This window comes from Gallinula chloropus (assembly GCF_964237585.1).
Source record: "Gallinula chloropus genome assembly, chromosome: 4".
Taxonomy (NCBI): domain Eukaryota; kingdom Metazoa; phylum Chordata; class Aves; order Gruiformes; family Rallidae; genus Gallinula; species Gallinula chloropus.
Genome location: NC_140088.1, coordinates 17,645,469 through 17,664,670, shown reverse-complemented (window position 1 = coordinate 17,664,670; position 19,202 = coordinate 17,645,469). Strand labels below are relative to the sequence as shown.

At 39.6% G+C, this 19,202-nt stretch overlaps 1 protein-coding gene across 5 annotated transcripts in view; it reads left to right on the top strand.

The window, feature by feature from the left end:
• ANO1 (anoctamin 1) overlaps nt 1-13,828 on the top strand; it is a gene marked incomplete at both ends in the record, with an annotated part of 46,696 nt that extends 32,868 nt beyond the window's left edge. For all 5 annotated transcript variants that reach the window (XM_084263865.1, XM_084263866.1, XM_084263864.1 and 2 more), the window contains 11 exons: nt 380-454; nt 2,768-2,969; nt 3,688-3,799; nt 4,343-4,400; nt 4,510-4,610; nt 5,054-5,199; nt 7,201-7,353; nt 9,392-9,444; nt 11,095-11,279; nt 12,606-12,711; nt 13,568-13,828. In XM_084263865.1, the coding sequence (XP_084119991.1) occupies nt 380-454; nt 2,768-2,969; nt 3,688-3,799; nt 4,343-4,400; nt 4,510-4,610; nt 5,054-5,199; nt 7,201-7,353; nt 9,392-9,444; nt 11,095-11,279; nt 12,606-12,711; nt 13,568-13,828 (1,452 nt within the window). The remainder of the gene's footprint in view (nt 1-379; nt 455-2,767; nt 2,970-3,687; nt 3,800-4,342; nt 4,401-4,509; nt 4,611-5,053; nt 5,200-7,200; nt 7,354-9,391; nt 9,445-11,094; nt 11,280-12,605; nt 12,712-13,567) is intronic.
• Nucleotides 13,829-19,202: the final 5,374 nt, after the last annotated feature.

Here is a 19,202-nt window from a genome sequence, read left to right as displayed (position 1 = left end):
CTGGGGAGGGAGAGGGGAAGATGGAGTATTTTTCTAGGGAAAGCAAAAGAAAATATTTAACAGTACGAGAGATCTTACTTCATGGTTTATGACAACCTATTTGCATGCTTTCTTCAAAAAGTATACAGAAAAATCTGGTTTATTTATACTCGCAGTGCAGGCGCTTGATCAATTTAAACGTAGATACAGAGTAAACAATTTGCCTGTGTGGAATTGTAACTGTAAACACTGTGTCTTTGCATCTTCTAACTGGTTGTGTACTTGCTAGCCTTTTTTTTTTTTTGGTTGATTCCCCCCCACCCCCTTCTTTTTGTCACGTGCAAAAACCACATGTTCCATCTTTATTAAACATACCCTTTTTTTTCTCCCCAAAAATCAGACAGATAAAGAAAAACTGACATGGAAGGATCGTTTTCCAGCCTATTTAACCAATTTTGTTGGTATTATCTTCATGGTAAGCATCATCTGGAAAAACCTGAAGTTTGTTACCAAATAATTGTATCAACTAGAGGTGATTATCAGATTGATGTTGTTTGCAATGGCTTTTCTCCAGGGAAAAAATGCAAGCTTTTTATTCTTTTACAATCTAAAATCTTTTCAAGAGCTTGAATTTCTATTTTTCCATCTCTTTCTGGTAAAAAAAGAAAAAAGAATACTTAGATAGGGTAGGGGAAAAATGGAAACATGGAAATGGAAATTACCATCACCACTGGTGGAATGAAACTTGAAAAGTAGAAAGAGTCAAAAAGTAATCAGGAAGTAGAGAATAGCCTCATTTTTGTAACAAACTTTTTGGAAAGAAGTTGTGTGGACAACTGCAATTCTGATTGCAAGGGTTTTTAATATATCAGTCAAATTTGGGATTATATCATCTAACTAGAGAACTGCAAACAGAGCATTTAATCCAAGAAAAAGGTTAAATAAATATGAGAACTGACTTTTTGCATTTGCTGATAAAGCATCAGCATGTAAAACAAATTTTGAAGGAAATAATAATAATTCAAGATGTGGAACAGATTGGCAGATGGATAAATGGACATAAACCCTTTCCAGAGAAAGAATATGCCAGACTAACTCAGTGCGTTTGCTTTTTTGGGACAGGGATTCTATTTTGGAGTGGGGTTTTTTAATATTTATGTTTTCAGATAATGGAAATTAAGTAAATCTGCTCTTCTAGGCTGAATAATCACTACCATGTAAGAATCACATTTTTAAATCATTCCTCTATTTATAGAATTATAGAATGTGTAAGGTTGGAAGGGACCTAGCTTTCTTATAGGCACCTTTCAGGTACTGGAAGGCCGCTATAAGGTCCCCCTCGGAGCCTTCTCTTCTCCAAACTGAATAAGCCCAATTCTCGCAGCCTGCCTTAATAGGAGAGGTGCTCTAGCCCTTTGATCAGTTTTTGTGGTCACAGAGTCACACAGAATTGTAGGGGTTGGAAAGGGATCTTGAGAGATCATCAGGTCCAACCCCCCTGCCAAAGCAGGTTCCCTAGGACATATTGCGCAGGTAGGAATCCAGACAGGTCTTGAATATCTCCAGAGAAGAAGACTCCACAACTCCCCTGGGCAGCCTGTCCCAGTGCTCTGTCACCCTCACTGTGAAAAAGTTCTTCTGCATATTGGTGCAGAACTTCCTATGCTCCAGCTTGCAGCCATTGCCCCTTGTCCTGTCCCCACAGACCAGTCCTCCTCTGGACATGCTCCAACAGATTCATGTCCTTCTTGTGTTAAGGGCTCCAAAGCTGGACACAGTACTCCAGGTGAGGTCTCGACAGAGCAGAGTAGAGGGGCAGAATCACCTCTATCAATCTACTGGCCACACTTCTTTTGATGCAGCCCAGCACCAGTCCCAGCACAGACCTTTGAGGAACTCCGCTTGTACCTGTCTTCCATCTGGACTTGGAACCATTGACCGCCACCCTCTGGATGTGACCATCCAGCCAATTCCTTATTGAACAGTCCACCCATAAAATCCCTATCTCTCCAACTTGGAGAGAAGGATGTTGTGAGGGACTGTGTCAAGGGCCTCGCAGAAATCCAGAGAGATGACATATGTAGCTCTTCCCTTGTCCACTGATGCAGTCACTCCATTGTAGAAAGCCACTAGATTGGTCAGACAGGACTTGCCCGTGCTGGCTGTCTTGAATCACCTCCGTGTCCTCCATGTGCCTCAGCATAGCATCTAGAAGGATCTGTTCCATGATCTTCCCAAACACAGAAGTGAGGCTGACAGGGCGAGTTACCAGGAAACTACTTTCATTTATGCAATGAAAAATTGAGCAAGATTTTATGCATCTTTACATTGCCAGGAAGTTTGTTGATTTAATCAGATTTTATTAAAGTTTGAGATTATGACAGCAAAGTGAGCTTGAGTAGGGTATTTGAAGGCTTGCGTGCAGTTTTGCTGAATTACTCCTTTCTGCTTCAACTATGGCTTCCTTTTATAAAGTACCACGTATACACGCTGCTGGTGAAAGAATGCACACTAATAGCTTTAATATAAGGAAGCACTTTACATTTAGGTGCCCTTAAAAAATCCTTTTGCAGGATCACTATATCATTTTTTTTTCACATGATGATCAAATCAGTAGCAAAAGAGAATCTTTTTCCACAGTTCATCAAAATGATTTGATGCCTTAAGGCAGAATTGGGTGGACTTGGGATGTGGCCCAGAGATCCCATTTCTAAGGTCATTTCTAAGTCCCAAGGATGGTATTTATAGTTAAATCTTTTGTAAGAGGTTGTGCTCTTCTTGCTTGCAGGTTGGGTTGACCTTCGCTATAGTGTTTGGCGTCATCATATACAGGATCTCAACTGCAGCAGCACTGGCAATCAGTTCAACTCCTTCAGGCCGGTCAAATGTTAGGGTCACTGTCACTGCCACTGCCGTCATTATCAATTTAGTTGTCATCATCATCCTGGATGAAGTATACGGCTGCATTGCCAGGTGGCTAACTCAGATCGGTAGGTTTAAATCCTCAACTGATACTTGCTAGAGCTATTTTAAATGAGAGAGCCTAAATGACTCACTTTCATGATTAACTTTGCAGTAGTGAGCAAACCCAGGAAATCCAAATGTGTGGCTAAAATTCTAACCAGTGGCTTACAAATATCAAAGCACACATGGATTTGGCTTCATGTTAAACTTTTCTTTCAGCAGTGGTAGCACTAATCGCTAATCCAGTGGGTGATGGGGTTAAAACAGAAATTCCTGTACCTAATCCTGAGCTTCACTTTTCTTTATCACTGAATTAGTCTTTTCATTTTCTGCCAACTTTTAATTGCCATAAGATATATCAAGAACTGTACAGGGTTTTTTGTGCTCAACAATTTTAGAACGAGAGTTTTTGCATCATTTCCAAAAAAGCATCAGTGTCAAAAGGTCTAGCAATCTTTTCAGATAAGTTCTTATCTATCTGCAAGTGATTGCCATAGAGGTCAGCCAGATGTGGAATGAAATTGAAATTACTGTTGTAAGACAGCTGAATGGCAGGATCCTCAGCAGATCGACCACTGACCTCAGTGAGGCCATATTGCTTTAATACATTTATATTGCTATAAATACATACCTCTTTGTTTAAAAGATGGCTAATATTTTCCAAAGTCCACATCTATAATATCTTGTAATGTTCCAGATAGCATAATTCCATAATGTTTCTTATCAATATCACATTGGTTCCAGAGGTGCCAAAAACTGACAAGAATTTTGAAGAGCGGTTGATTTTTAAGGCTTTCTTGCTGAAATTTGTCAATGCCTACACACCCATTTTCTACGTTGCTTTCTTCAAAGGCCGGTGAGTAATGCAAAAAGCTGTTCAGAGGTTCAGCTTTTTTCTTATGAGACAGTTGTAGCTCAGCTAAGTTGGATAATAAAGTAAATTCTGATTTTAAAATTCCCCTGTATTGACCCCAAAATTCTGTAGCCTCATGGGATATAGCAGGGACCTTGTACTTTGCTGTTTCAAATTGGTTTTTAGCGTTGTCTCTTTACTAGTCTTAGCTGCTTTCTTTGATATAAAGTTCTCTTCTTGCAACCAGTGTGAAAGCACAAGGCTAAAATAAATGCTCCATGTGGCATGTTCCAGCTAATGCAACAGAAATGAGGATTTCTGCCAAGATGTGCCCATAATTTTGTAGGACACAATACTCACATTTTTATGAGCTGTTTATTCAACCAACAAGATTTAAGCTTTAAAACAGAACCGGAGATAATTACTCACTTTTTCAGGACTAAACATTAGGTGGTCTCACTCAGAGGCATAGAGATTGATATAAGTGATTTAGGAATCAAGTATAAAATACATATTAAGTTTATAATTCTAACCATTGTGCCCTAGATTTGTCGGACGCCCAGGAGACTATGTCTACATTTTCCATTCTTTGCGAATGGAAGAGGTAATTGAATTTTCACCCTGTCTGTGGTCACCTCGGGTGAGACCACCACCTGCTCCCACCAGAGGGATGCAGCACATGTTCTGACAGACCTTTCCTCTGTCCACCCTAGTGTGCTCCAGGTGGTTGTCTAATGGAGTTGTGTATCCAGCTGAGTATTATCATGTTGGGCAAGCAACTGATTCAGAACAATTTATTTGAGATTGGCATCCCGTAAGTAGTGACTTTGGTTTGTTGGGGGGTTTTTAACATGTTTTGTGATACGTGCAGTACACCATATGCACTGGCCCTTGACCGGTACATAGTTCGTAGGCCACCTGCAAGATTTTTTAAGTCTGAGTCTGCTGTACTGAAAATAAGTAGCTGCATCCTTGCAGCAACTGCATCCAGCAATGCAGGTGTCTTTGAAAAGCATTGGGCAATCTGTTTCTTTCCTACTGGTTAGCAGGAGATGTAATTCTGACCACATGATTCAGTTATCATGGGGTTCAGTACCTGTCTATGCTGATCCCTGATACTTTTAGAGTATTGTGGTTCTTGGACAGTTTTTATGAAAATAGGTATGAACCTTGCTGTGTCTGTTAACATAAGGTAACTGAAAAATGGGCACTCTGACTGGAATGTCAGGCTAACTGAATCATTTTCATTTCCCTCAGAAAAATGAAGAAGTTTATACGATACATGAAATTAAAGCGTCGGCGCTCTTTAGACCATGAAGAGCACATGAAAAAAAAGCAGCGCTACGAAGTGGACTACAACCTGGAGCCTTTTGCTGGACTTACCCCTGAGTACATGGAAATGAGTGAGTGAGGTTGAAAGAAGGCATTTTAAGCCATAGTTTTTCTGACAAATTGGGATGTAGAGCTGAGGTTTTTGAACTGTAGTTTTGGTGGACCGTGGAGTGAGGAGGCATAACTTCATTCTTCGAATGTGTAGTCTGGGCCTGTAGCTTAGTTCAGTCAACCTCCACCTGCTTCAAGGATGAACTGTGTTCTCTGCAGTTCAAGAGGCCTTACTTTAGCACTATATTTCAGATATTTTCATTCATGCCACTGTCAGGTTTTGAATGCAGATAATAAAGTGGCATAAACTTGACATTTGAGAGGTATTTTTCATTATCAGTTGCTCCCTGCATTGGAAATAAGTTACTTAATTCAGATTTTGACATTTCCATTGTGTATTCTAATACCAGATTGCTTCTGTGTTCTGAAATCTGGACTAAATCTTCCAGGAGACATGTGTGGTTGTAGACCTGGTTGTACTTGACAGATTTTTTTTTATTATTATTATTTTTTAAAGTAATATATTACGTTGAGTGAGTGATGAGGAATTTAAGTGCTGGGTATCAGCTCTACATTGCTGCAGCTGTACAGTTACTTCTTTTCCTGTTTTCTATCTTGGAAAGGCTGAGAACTGTTCAATGTTTTTGCTACAGAATCAGGCATTCTTAAAATCGGGCATGTCTTAAAAGAACAATTTTATTTAGTATTTTAAGGAATGACTTGGCAAAAATAGTGGTAAAGGATACTGAAGTATGCTAATACCAAAAATTGACATGTCCAGTAAATGCAGAGACAAATTAGAGTATCTCATGACCTTGATGTGCTGAGTAGTTACAACAGATTGAAATTTAATGGTACAAACTATGACATCATGCCATCAGTTCCTAAAAATAAGAGGCAGTTACTGAGATCACTATTTGGTAGTACGAGAGAAAGAGGAAGATGCGGCACTAACAGTGACAGACTATGACATCAGTGTGATGTCCTCATCAAACAAAAGCATGTATGATCCTAGGTTGAAAGCAGCAATTTATTCCCAGTAAAGGCAGAGGATCAGGCACTTCAGAAGAGAAAGCTTTCAGTGGGATTAGTAAGGGCTAAAATCCTGCCGGGTAGAACATGGCAAATTTATGCAGAGTTTACACAGTCACTGCTGTAATCCCACTCTTTCAGATCACTCCTGTGCCATCCTCACCCATGGCAATGTTGTTTTAGGAGCTTCCCCATCCTTCTGGTTGCTTTGACTTGTGTCATGGTTTAACCCCTAAGCCCCACACAACCACTCACTTTCCCCAGTAGGATAGGGAGGAGAATCAGAAGAGTGTAAGTGAGAAACTTGTGGGTTGGGATAAGGAAAGTTTAATAGAGAAAGCAAAAGCAGTGTCCATAAGCAAGGCAAACCGAGGGGTTCATTCCCCACTTCCCATGGGCAGGCAGGTGTTCAGCCATCCCTCGGAAAGCAGGGCTCCAGCACGCGTAACAGTGACTTGGGGAGACAAATGCTATCACACCGAACTTTCCCCCCTCCCCTTCCTACTTCTTCCCCCAGCTGTATATGCTGAGCATGATGTCATGTGGTATGGAAGATCCCTTTTGTCATTGGGGTCAGCTCTCCTGGCTGTATCCCCTTCCAACTCCTTGTGCACTCCCAGCCTACTCGCTGGTGGGGTGGGGTGAGGAGCAGAAAAGGCCTTGGCCCTGTGCAAGCACTCTTCAGCAGGAATGAAAACATCCCTGTGTTATCAACACTGTTTCCAGCACAAATCCAAAACACTGTGAAGAAAATTAACTCTATCCCAGCCCAAACCAGCACACCTTGCCTTTTCTAAGAGGAGCAACTGGCTCTTTGATGCCCGAATGGAGCGGCAGACAGGCAAACAGGGTCTAATGCATACAATGTGATTTTTCTCTCCCAACACATGTCATCTTGTTAGAATTTTGGGGGATGGCACTGACATGATGATGCATGTATTTGACAAATGCTGACCCCAAGCATCAAAACGGTTTCTTTTTCTTTTCAGTTATTCAGTTTGGGTTTGTAACGTTGTTTGTTGCATCCTTCCCACTGGCGCCTTTGTTTGCTTTGTTGAACAATATAATTGAAATCCGTCTAGATGCAAAAAAATTTGTCACTGAGCTGAGAAGACCAGTCGCAGTCAGAGCAAAGGATATAGGTAAGTGCACATCTCTATTGTTTGTTTATTCCTGGACTGACGGCAGGATATTATGGTGAGTTAGTTTCATTAACTCGAAGACATTTATAGGAAAATTCAGAACATTAGCCTGTGGCTTAACTGTGAACTGTAATAACTTATTGAGGCTTTACTTCCAAAATAGAAAGACCAGAGCTTTAAATTCAGATTAATATTTTATTAAGTAAACAATACCACTTTTCTAATCGAAATGATCAATACAGTAGCAAAAAATCTCACATGGTTCTGCACATCAACATTGTGCCTTCCTGGCAATGCGGTTTTCTTGCAGAAGCAAAAATTTCTGCCTTTAATAACTCAGGACTGGGGTGGAGAACAGACCAGTCCTGCCCTTCCTGCAGAGGCTAACACCTATGGGTGTGTGTAATGAGGAACCCATTTCTCCCAAATATTGGTTATGACTAAAAAGTGTGTATTATAGAGCCAGTCAGCAAGAGCAGAGGAGTTTATGATCTGTAACCAAATTTGGTGTTCATCGTGGTATTATGCAAGCCAGGTTTTTCTTTGGGCTCATCCCTATGCCCTAGGATCATCCTAGAGCTGAAGAACACATCCTGTTTTGTCACACTGTTGCCTTTACCATTGCTTTTGGGTGTTTTGTGGCTGGCTCATTTGAAGCTGCAGGCTAAGGTTGCTGGTGCAGATGTTAAGACAGGGTGTCATTTGGTTTTTTTGGTTGTGATGCTTTGGGGTTTTTTGTTTGTTTTTGAAAGGCATTAATTACAATTTATTGCAATTCAGTCCCACTCTTGTGGGTTAAAGAATCTCACTTCTTGCAGAGCCATCCCAAAGTCAGATACTGTGAGATGGCCAAAGACAAACCAGATTATTTTTTAGAGCAGACATCAGCAGAATGAGAAAAAAGAGGTCTGACCTGCTAAGGATAGTGGGTAACTACTGGCAGCAAGCAGAGGTCTGTCTCTGCTTCACTAATACTCTAATCTTTTCCTGACATTCAGTTCTGCACTCTGTCCAGAGTGGCTTGTATATGCTGTGCCAGAAGACCAAAGCTACATGAATTACAAGTTAGCTATCAAGCAAAGGACTCAGTCAGGCTGGAGGTGTCTTCCAGGGATGTCATCCCCTGTAGAGCCTCTTACACCTTCCTTCAGACCCAGAACAGGAGAGTGGCTCATCACACAGATCTGGTAGCAGCTCTGGATTTTTCCATCAAGACTAAATCTTGCAATGTTAGTTCTTCAACTAAGGAGAAATTTTCAAGCTGACACTAATGACCAGGAGACTGTTAGTCCAGGCACGATTGTGCATGGCCATGTGTGCTAAACCAACAGTTCATGGAGACCTGAGGGAAGCCCTTCCATGAGGAATGGGATCCAGAGTTGGGGAAGGGGCAGAGCTGTGGGGCTTCATGCATCACCCTCAGACTAAATCCAAAGGGGTTGAACCTGAGTCTATGTGGTGCTGGTTGGTATCACATGTTGTATGTACAGACCCCATGCAGAGAAAACCTGTATCTATATGGTTTCCAGATGCAAATGAAAAACTCCCATTGAGCTGCTCCACTGGAGCTTTGCTTTCTCAAAACTGACATATGATCAATAGTGATGAGGAGGTGTAGAAAGAGATTCAGGTAGATCCTTAAAGCTGGTAGTAGGTTTTGCACCATGTGTCTCTAGGTGCCAGCTCTATATCTGTAGCTTTCTTACTCTCTTGAAGCATTGGAGAAATTTGAATGAAATTTCACAGTGTTTTTCTTTTCTACTTGTTCTGGCATTACTCTCACACTTGCCTTCCTCTTCTTCAAAGAAACGGTTAGCTTAAAAGCTAAAAAAAATAGGTGCTAAACATAGCTTTGTAAGACAGAGTTGGACGCCCTTCACTTCACAGATCATTACAGTAATGTCTTTTCTTTTTCATTTTTAAAAATGTAACTCTAATTCCATGCAGTCAGAAGTTCTCCTAACACAGTTAACTAAAATTGTAGTTTATCTAATTTTAATGACTGTAACGGCATTTACATGTTTGTCTCCTTCCTTAGGAATCTGGTATAATATCCTCAGAGGTATTGGAAAGCTGGCAGTCATCATAAATGTAAGTAATTTGGCATGAATAAAATTTTAATTCAGTGGGCTGGCTTTTCCATTCTGCTCCATTTGATTTATTTCAGCATAAATCCCTTAAAATCAAGAGAAAGTACATGATTTAGAAATTTTATGAAATACTAGAGAGTTGGATGCAGTGTTTATATTAAAGTCATGATAGCAGTAGCAATAATACATTGCTTACTGTGTTTTCATAAAACCATTTTGCCCTTCAAACAAGACCACAATTGCTTACCTTTGCTCTTTTGAAATACTATCACAAAGATGATTTATTTTTTAATTTCCGTGCTAAAACCTATTTAGGATCTGGTGGCCAACTAACTGGCTGTGAATTAGTTAGGCTCATTAGAGCACAGTGTCCCTCCACTGCAAATCTGTCCTCGAATTGCATTACGCTCACACAGATAGCTGTAAAAATGCATGGAAATATTTTTATTCTCATCAACACAGAACATCTCAGCCCCTAGACATAAATAAATACATTTATTTACTTATCTGGTGTTCTGTATGAATAGACATCCACAATGATAGTCTTTGTTGCACCCCACCTGGCGATAGATTTAAAAAAAAAAGGCAAAATGACAAGGTGGAAACATGTTTGCAGTGCAGCAAAATAGCGTATGTGTAGGGCTTTCAGCCACAAGTCCATGGGCGTACACTGTCTTTTTCACTATTATCCAGAGAGGAAATCCCTTCATTTTGCCCTCAAGTGTCTCTTGTGCTGTGGCCAAACCATTCTTTTTGTTATTTGGTATTTTGCCTTAATTTGTCTTTATCATTTCTCCTCTTTTCCTTTGGAAATATTTTTTTTCTTTCATCCATGTAGTCTCTCTTCATCCTTATTCAGTGTTTTCTTCTGCCTCTTTGAAATATGTACTACCCCTCTTTATCATAAAGTAAAACATTTTGTACTGTGTTCTTCTGCATGTACATGAGATTTATACCAGTGAGAATGTTTCACACTAATGATAAGTGAGAAAGGCTAAAGTTGTGAAGAACTCAGCTGAATTGGTTGCCTTGCATTTTCTGTATGATGTTTTTTTTAGAAAACCTTTTTAAATCGGCACATAAAATGCAGTAATTTTTTTGGCCAGAAAAATAAAACTGGGCTCAGTCTGCTCATCCTTTTATCTTGGAGGAGTTAAAAAAACACATACAATTAATGGCCTTCTGCAATGCAATAAGAATTTAAAGACTCAATTCACTGTCAGTTGTTTGCAGAACAGAAAAGTATTTGGAAGTCAATCAATTGGACCTTATACAATGCATCAAGGACAAGCTGTGACAGGGTATGGGGAAGCAGCACTGTTTTGCTTTCCTCTGGTGCTGGGTGGGGGGCGATGTGGGGTACCGGCTGCTTCATTCTCTGGGGAGTTCAAGTTGCTATCCATGTAGAAATCTCAGAGGGCATGGAACTACTCCATCTAATGTCCTGCCACTCAGAAGATTAAGCAGTAAATACTACCTTGTTGCAGCAGTGAATACTCTGATTTTAGGGCCCCCTGGGCTGCAGTCTCTCGTCTTGTTTTCTGAAGCTGTCCATGAGTTGTGTGAGTTCTTTGAGCAAGATGTGCTTGAGGTTATTATGAACTTAACCACGGCCTGAATATTGTGCTCACTCTTTACTCTTATGGCTCAGGCATTTGTGATCTCATTCACATCCGACTTCATTCCACGCCTCGTGTACCTGTATATGTACAGTGAGAATGGCACCATGCATGGCTTCGTGAACCATACACTATCCTCTTTTAATGTCAGCGATTTTCAAGCAGGAACAGCTCCAAATGACCCCATGGATCTCGGCTACGAGGTTCAGATATGCAGGTACTCTCTTGAATGATAACTAATTTTAAGTATTTTTTTCAGCTAAGAACATTCCTGGGGCAGGTCCCTTGTATTTTCAGTACTACATCAGATGGATTCATTGTCTTGAATATTGTGGCTTACATATTAAGCAACCTGAATATTAACTGCTTATTTTGGCACTGTTCAATTTAGTGTTTGTCTGTGAATTATTATTACTGTGTATTCCTTTTTTTCATGAAAGGAAATGAATAATGGTGTTTTAAGGGAACAAAATTATGTTACTCTGAAGTCATGTTGTTTTATCATATGCTATGGACATAATGACCATGACTTCAGAGAACCCCTCTCTTTTTTTTTGTCCAGTTTCTATTGTAATTCCTGATGAGATTAATAGCACCCTTACCAACACTGGAAATTAAGACCTACTTAAAGTTTCATCATACAGGAAATCTGCATGCCTGTAAAGTTCTACATATTCCTTTTATTTTCAAAGGAAAACCATTGTTGCATATTTCAGTTTAAGAAGCAATCTAGGTCAGTGCTGAAATGTTTTGCCTAGGCTTCCTGAGATATGCATTATCTTCAAAACAAATGTTTTAACGCTTAGAATTAGGGACTGAAGCCAAATAAAACAGTAAAAGAACTTAGACTGCACTGAAAGGGGGATGTTTTCAATTTTGATTGATTTTATTCTTTCATCTCAGGTTTTGCTTTCTTTTACTTTCTTGTTTTCCTTCTGGTCATCTCTGGGCATGGGATAACTGAGGTTGACAAATGTGTTTTTAGCACAAAACTCACAGAACAGAAGTGTTAGTGTCGTGGTCCAACAGAAACCCACCAGATTTACTAGCTTTCTAGTACCAGTCACTTTCTTCTTCCCATACCATTATTTCTTCCAAATTGCAGGGATTTTTACATGGCAAAAAATTAGCTACAGTCTTTTGTTAATCATGAACAGAGAGAACACTATGTAGCATGACACATTCTATGGATCTGAGATCAGTATTTTTCTCTCTAAAATTAGTCTGAAAAATATGTGGGGTATTTTTTTTACCAATCTCAAAAATAAAAAAAAACCTAACCCAAACTGTGTTGTTTATGCCGTCTTCATGCAGAATGGATAGTATTTATATTAATCAGAGGGTATTGAGACTGAAGGCTTTTAATTTTGAGTAAAACCTGCAGGCTGTGGGAAGCTTTCAGCTTTTTCTTGTTTCTGAGGGGTTACTTCATGCTGTAACGGTGAACTTGCTTTTAGACTGTTTGATTTATTGTTTCACTGTTTGGTATTAATTTCTCATGGTGCTAAAATTTCTGAATGATTTACTGAGTCTTGTTTTGCAGATACAAAGATTATCGAGAACCCCCTTGGTCGGAAAACAAGTATGACATTTCAAAGGATTTCTGGGCTGTCCTAGCAGCAAGATTAGCATTTGTGATAGTTTTCCAGGTAGGTTATACTGCAGGTGCTTTTTATATGAGAAAGAAAAAGAGTTATTGTATTTCTTCAGCTGCATAAGGCCGCCTTTGGGAACCTTCTATCGGTTTGATGCAGAAGCATCTTAATGACCTTAATGAGCTTCAAAGCAGGAGGCTGGTACTCATTAGGTCCCACCAGTTTCTCCACTAGGACACCAACAGATTCACTGAAGCAGCATAAATTTAGTCCAAAATAATTTCTAGACATAGCCAAGATATGAAATTTCCAAAATTTTTCCATCTAAGAGTTTTGCTAACCTCTGAACAAGGCTGCAAAATCTTGTAAGTTTTCACTAAATGACACTGTTTGGTCACAGCAGTGATGCTGGTTATTGTGACTCAAGTGTTTTATGTCTGTATTATCTAAATATCTTTTTCAAATTGTTATTAATTTTTTCTTTTTTGACAAAATCTGTACCTTTCTGTGAAAGACCTAATTTTCATTGAATCAAGGTTTTAAAATCAGAAACATTTCCTTGGAATGTGTTTTACCAACTTTTGTAATTTTTCCTCTTGTTATTTGTTTCTGCCTTTCTGATCTAAACCTGGTAAGGCATTTATCAATTCTTTTGAATTTCTAAGTGACCAAGAGAGTATTTGTACATAAATCATAGAGATCTGTGCCTGCCATTTTTCTCTACTTCTAGTACGATCAAGAAGTTGAGATAACCTTAGCTCAGTGTCAGACTTGCAACATGCAGTTCAGCCCAACTCAAATATTGTACTTTCTTCATCCTTCCTTTCCAAGTACACCAAATATGGCCCCTTCCCCTACAGTCATCCTTTCATTTGACCTTGCTGACAGTTTCTCACAATTTCATTTTCAGAACTTGGTCATGTTTATGAGTGAATTTGTTGACTGGATTATCCCAGACATTCCCAAGGACATTAGTCAGCAGATTCATAAAGAGAAAGTTCTCATGGTGGAGGTCTTCATGAGAGAAGAGCAAGGGAAGCTGCAAATGCTAGAAACCTGGAAGGACAAGGAGAAGAAAAAGGGTGAAAACTGTAACAATCACAGCCCCAGACTCTCCAGGAGCCACAGTGGGAGCTTGTCCTCCTGCCATTCGTATCCTCTCGACGTATAGAAGAGGAGGGTGTTGAATATGTCGGGGCATTCCACTGATAAACAAGCCATTGCGTAAAAGGCAGGACTCGATTAACGGACAACCTGGTGCATGTTGAAGGATGTGCTGCCATTTTGCTCCCATCTTTGTGAGAAATGCTCTTCTTACAAATATGGAGGACCACATTCTATTTCTGATAATGTTCTTTTCTTTTGCACAAGCAGCATTGCAGGGAGTTTTTATATTTCATCGATAGATAACACTATTGACATTGGTGTGCATTAATAAATGCAGGTACTTAGTACATCTTGATAGAGATATTCTCTAAGAATTTGACCATAGCCTATTAACTAACTAACTAACTAAAGGTAAATTTTAAGTAATAGTAATGCTACTAATTTAACGTATTTTTGGAACCCCAGGCTTGAAGTTACATGGGATAACTCCATCAAGTATATGCAAATTCAGCTTTAGAGTGTGCCCTTGTATTCCTTCTGGCAGGAGAGACCCCACGGTAAGCCTACCAGACTGACTGGCTTGCCAAGGCAGGGTTTAGCTCTGCTGGCAGACATCTATGTTTGAACCTGCAGCTCTGAAACAAGCATTGCTCCCGCTGAGCTTTACAGTCACAGGGGTGCGTGGGGCACTTGTGACAATCTGATGTGTACCCGAGACCTTCACCAGGGCACTGCTCTCTTCAGAAACATCAGAAAAGTGAATCTGGAAAAGTTCTTGTTCACCAGTGAACAACTGATGTGGATGAAGCTACCTCAGTGCCCCAAGCTGCACCAGCTTCGTTTGAGCGGTCTCTTTGCTCCTGGCCAAGCAATGGCAGCACAATTTTGGAGATCCTCCCAGCAGGTAGATGATCACAGAGCATTTTGTTAAATGACCTGAATTAACGAGCACACATAGAGCTACAGTGACTCACACTGCCCTGCCCAGTTATTTGGACACCGTTGCTGCTGAGGTTCCCTTTTACCTATTGTTTTAGCACATCCCTTTAGTAGCCAGGTTTTTCTCTGTAGCCCTCTATCCCCTGCAGAAGAAAGGCATCTGCACATGTTTTTTCACAGCATGTTGTTCCCGCAGACTTTCTGGTGTTGAACGGCATTTCCCAAGGGCTGTGCTGGAGGAGTAAATCCAAAACACATCCCACTTACTGTCTTCAGTGGAAGTTTTGCCTGCACTGGGGCTACAGGACCAGACCTTCAGTTAGTTACTGGACTTTTGTCTTAAAATACTCTCTCTTTTGTACAAGGAGCTTCCTTAAAGTGTAAGTCTAAAATCTTTACTTACAATGCCTAGCTAAATCCCATCAGTACCACTCCCTTCAAGTATAATGCATTTTAGTTTTGCTTTGTCAAACGATAAACTGCACTTCCAAATAATACCGGTGCAATTACCCTCATTTCTTTTATTGCTTTGTCTTGTCCATGGCACTTGCATTACACATATAAAACTGAAAAATAAAATGAAAATTAAAGATTTCTTTAAAGTCTAACTACTGTATGGTTTGTTACAAAACCAAACGTCAAAAGACTGTTTTCAAGAGAAGTCAGTTATTTCTTTTTTCCTTTTTTCTTTGCCAAACTAATTTAAAGATTAATGCTAGAACTTTAAAATTGCCATATTTAGCTTTTGATATATTTATTTGTTTTAAAGTATGTGATAAACTTGATATTTTTCTGTAGTCTGTCCAAAGAAGGTACCAGAGAAGAAAATATGTGGAAGAAAGAAAATGGTATTAACCAAATATTCTTGAAGCTTATTTAAAGAATTGATCCAACCAAAGATTTTTATTAATAAAGGGCTTATATTTTGTTAACTCTTGTTTCTGTTGTATTTTGACTTGCAGGAATGTCACTATTTTTTAAAATTCGTAACTTATGATAGCTGACTGTTGTAGGGCCCGATCCTGCCTGATTTATTCACACAGTACGCACTGTGCCTGGTAGTAAATGTTCACCAGGTCAGGCCCACTGACTGCAAGAGGACTGTGAGTGGGAATAAATCAAGCAGAATTATGTCTGTACGTCTTGATGAAAAAGTAATCACTCTTCCTTTCATTCCTCGGTAGCCCAAAAGATCCAGAAGAAAGCCAAACTTGAACTACCTATTCTGAAGAGAAATTGTAGGGAACTTCCTCGAAGGGCATTTCATCTGTAAATACCTAGGTGAAAGTATTCCTAACTTAATACTGACATTCCTGTAAACGGTAGAACTATATCCTGAACACATACTTATCAGAATTTTTCATTATTTGCTAAAATCATGAAATAGTAACAGTTGCTTATACTTTCTTTTGTACAGTAAATGGTTTGAAATGGATTTTTGTATATTAAAAATGTATTACTACTTAGATAACTATAAAACTCTTTGATGGAATCATTTTTTAAGAAAAGCAAATATATACTAAATCTGTTTTAGTTAATTTTTATTTTTTTCTTTGAACACTTATTTGAAATAAACTTAAATATGCAAGAGTTTATCCTGTGGGACAGGTTCTGTTCCCAATCCTCGTTGTGCTCTGAGTGTGCAACTGTGAGTACTGTTAGATTTGAGAAATACAGAAATTCGTGTTACAGTTTACCGAAAACTGGATGTGCGACTCCCTCTCCAGTGCTCCTTGTGTACTCAGACAGCAGAGGCCAGAACTGAGACTTGTTTGCAAGCATTGACTACTTCATTTATAGACAGCCTCATAATAGTGTTGAAGGTAAATCCTGTGTGATAGCTGCTTTAGATAAACACTTTGAGACTAAGTGAATCCACAGAATCACAGAATGACAAGGTTGGAAGAGACCTTTGGCAATCATCAAGTCCAAGCATTCCCATCCTATGCTAAATCCAACCTAAGATGCATCTGTCTCCGCAAGCACAAAGGGAGGTTTGGCTTCTAGGACATAGACAGCTGTCTATGACACTCTAAGACACTCTTCAGCGATGGGTCTTATCCTGGGAGCTTTAATTTTCTTCTGACTTCAGTCTTAGGTGTTCAGCAGAATGCAAGATGTAAGAGCTCTTTCACTAAAACTTTTGAATTGGGCTCAGAACATGAAAGGTTTGTTCATATCAATTGAAAGATGCATTCATTATTAAGGAAAAAATGAAAAACTAAAATGAAAGGAATGAAACTCAGGGGTTCCTTTGATTGTATCTTGCTGAAGGCAGCCCTGAAGGGAAATAGCTCAGGAAGGAGAAATGTGTACTACACTGTGTCTATCATATTTTTATTGTGTTGCATGACCTGTATAAGCAAAGCTGAGCTCAGAACTTGACCTGCCACTTCCCATTATTTTTCTCCTGCTCCCATTTCCCTGTTCTGTGAGAATGCAAAGCACAAAAGGCAATTCTCCCTTTCTAACCAGAAAATACTAATGCTCAAACTAATTGAATTTAGCTAGAAGGTGAGAATTCTAGTTTGTTTTTACAAGTTCTTACAAAGTAATGGATACAAGCTCATGCCTTCCAGAAAGAGACACTTTTCACAAAAGTTGGGGTTTAGTTTGTTTGGGTTTTTTTTTTTTTTCAGATTTGTGATTCAAGTAGAAACAAATTTTGTTTTTACCAATAGCAAATCTGAGGCAGGATTATGCTAATAAGGATTCATTGGAAGAGGGTGGGGGAAAAGAAAGTTAATTCAGAGAAAAAGAGATCTGGAAGTGACCAAGAAATAACTGAAAAAACCTCCATGTGACTCACAGCTACCAGGTGGGCCAGGTTGTATGGGAGACAGTGATATTTGTATTCATACATCTGAATTCTGTATTGATTTGACAGTATCTCCACAATGCATTCAACCTGTTCTTGGCATGCTTCTGCCACAAAATTCTAAGTACAAAATCCCATTTCCTAACTCTGCTTTGATCAAAGAAAACAAAATCACAACTGCAGAGATCCACAACCTAGACAAGACTTAATTTGGCAGAGGTTAAACCCCCTTGCATTCCAACCAAACCTCATCGCTCTGGGTGGCTGGGGTCAAGGAGTCAAGGGTCATGGAGTCAAGGTTAAAGTTACTTTATTTGGCCCACAACAAACATGCAGGGGCAAGGGGGGAGGGAGGGGGAGAAAGAGAAAAGGACAGAAAAGAGAGAGAGAGATATACAAGAAAGAGAGAGATGAGAGGGAGGTTGCGATATCTACCATCACGGAGCTACGGCGTCCCCTCCGATGGCAGAGTATTGCTCAGAGTCTCTGGGTCCGATGGGGGGGAAAGTTCCTTGACGTCTCCATGTTTTCTTGGTTTCTTCTTGTGATGTCTTGTTCCTGGGTTGCTTTGTCCCTCTTCCATGGCAGAATGCTCCCTTTTTGTACTCATCCTTGGAATAGCCACAACCTTCAACCTGGCTGTGAGAATGCTTCTGGGTGGATGATGGAAGGCGCGATCTGTGAATGGCTCCTGATGTGTGAATGGCTCCTGATATTTTTTAGGTGGGATGTGGAAGGAATGCTCTCCTGATGTCTTCAGGGTGGCTCCTTGCATAGTCATTAGGTCCTTTGCACAAGCCACTTTAAGCCTGACAGGTGGTGGTGTGGTAGGAATGAGGTTTGATAGGCTAGAGGAAAAAGGTTTGGTAATGAGGTTTGGTAGATGAGAGTTAAAAACAGGGGTGCGGTTCTGTTGGCAATTGTTAAGGCATATTTCCAGTACTTTACAACAACCAAATCCCAATGCGTTAAACAGAAAAATCATTACACTGGTTTGCTTAGTCCAAGAGCAAATGCAGACAACAGTAGGAAAGATTACAGATGAAAGTGGGTGAACAGACCATTTTTGAACTGTTGCTAAAACACGCTCTTTGCTTTTTGCTACCCAAAGTTTGTGCCAAAGACACAACTTCACTTGATGCATCCAAGGAGGAAATTGTACCCACCCTACTGCGTTGACCGTACAAGTCTGAATTTTCTGAATTTCCATGTCATTTTGTTTCTAAGATACTGTCTTACAAATATTTTGCAGTCTTAAATAGCTTAAGGGTGAATAAGTCCCAAATCAAGGCACAGACTCATTTCTATTTTTAAACTCTCCATGCTCTTTGGTCCTGAGCTGTTAATGACCTTTTTGGATGTTGTGATTTCCAATAAGCAATAATAATTTACTCGTCATCTTGTTACCTCAGGAGTCTGAACTCTCCTGAAGTTTCATAGATCACATGGGTGCATGTATATTTTCCTGTAAAGTTTTCAGAGTAAACAACTTTTTCCTTTTGCCACTGAAGTAACCATGACTTAAAATTTATATGGATTCCATTCAAACTCTGGTTCAATTCTTTGCACGTTTGAGTACTATTTATTCCATGACTAAACACGATACGACATTTTTAGTACAGCAAAGAAAAACCAAAGTTATTTTTTTAAACCACCTCCTTTTTTTAGCCCAATAGGCCTT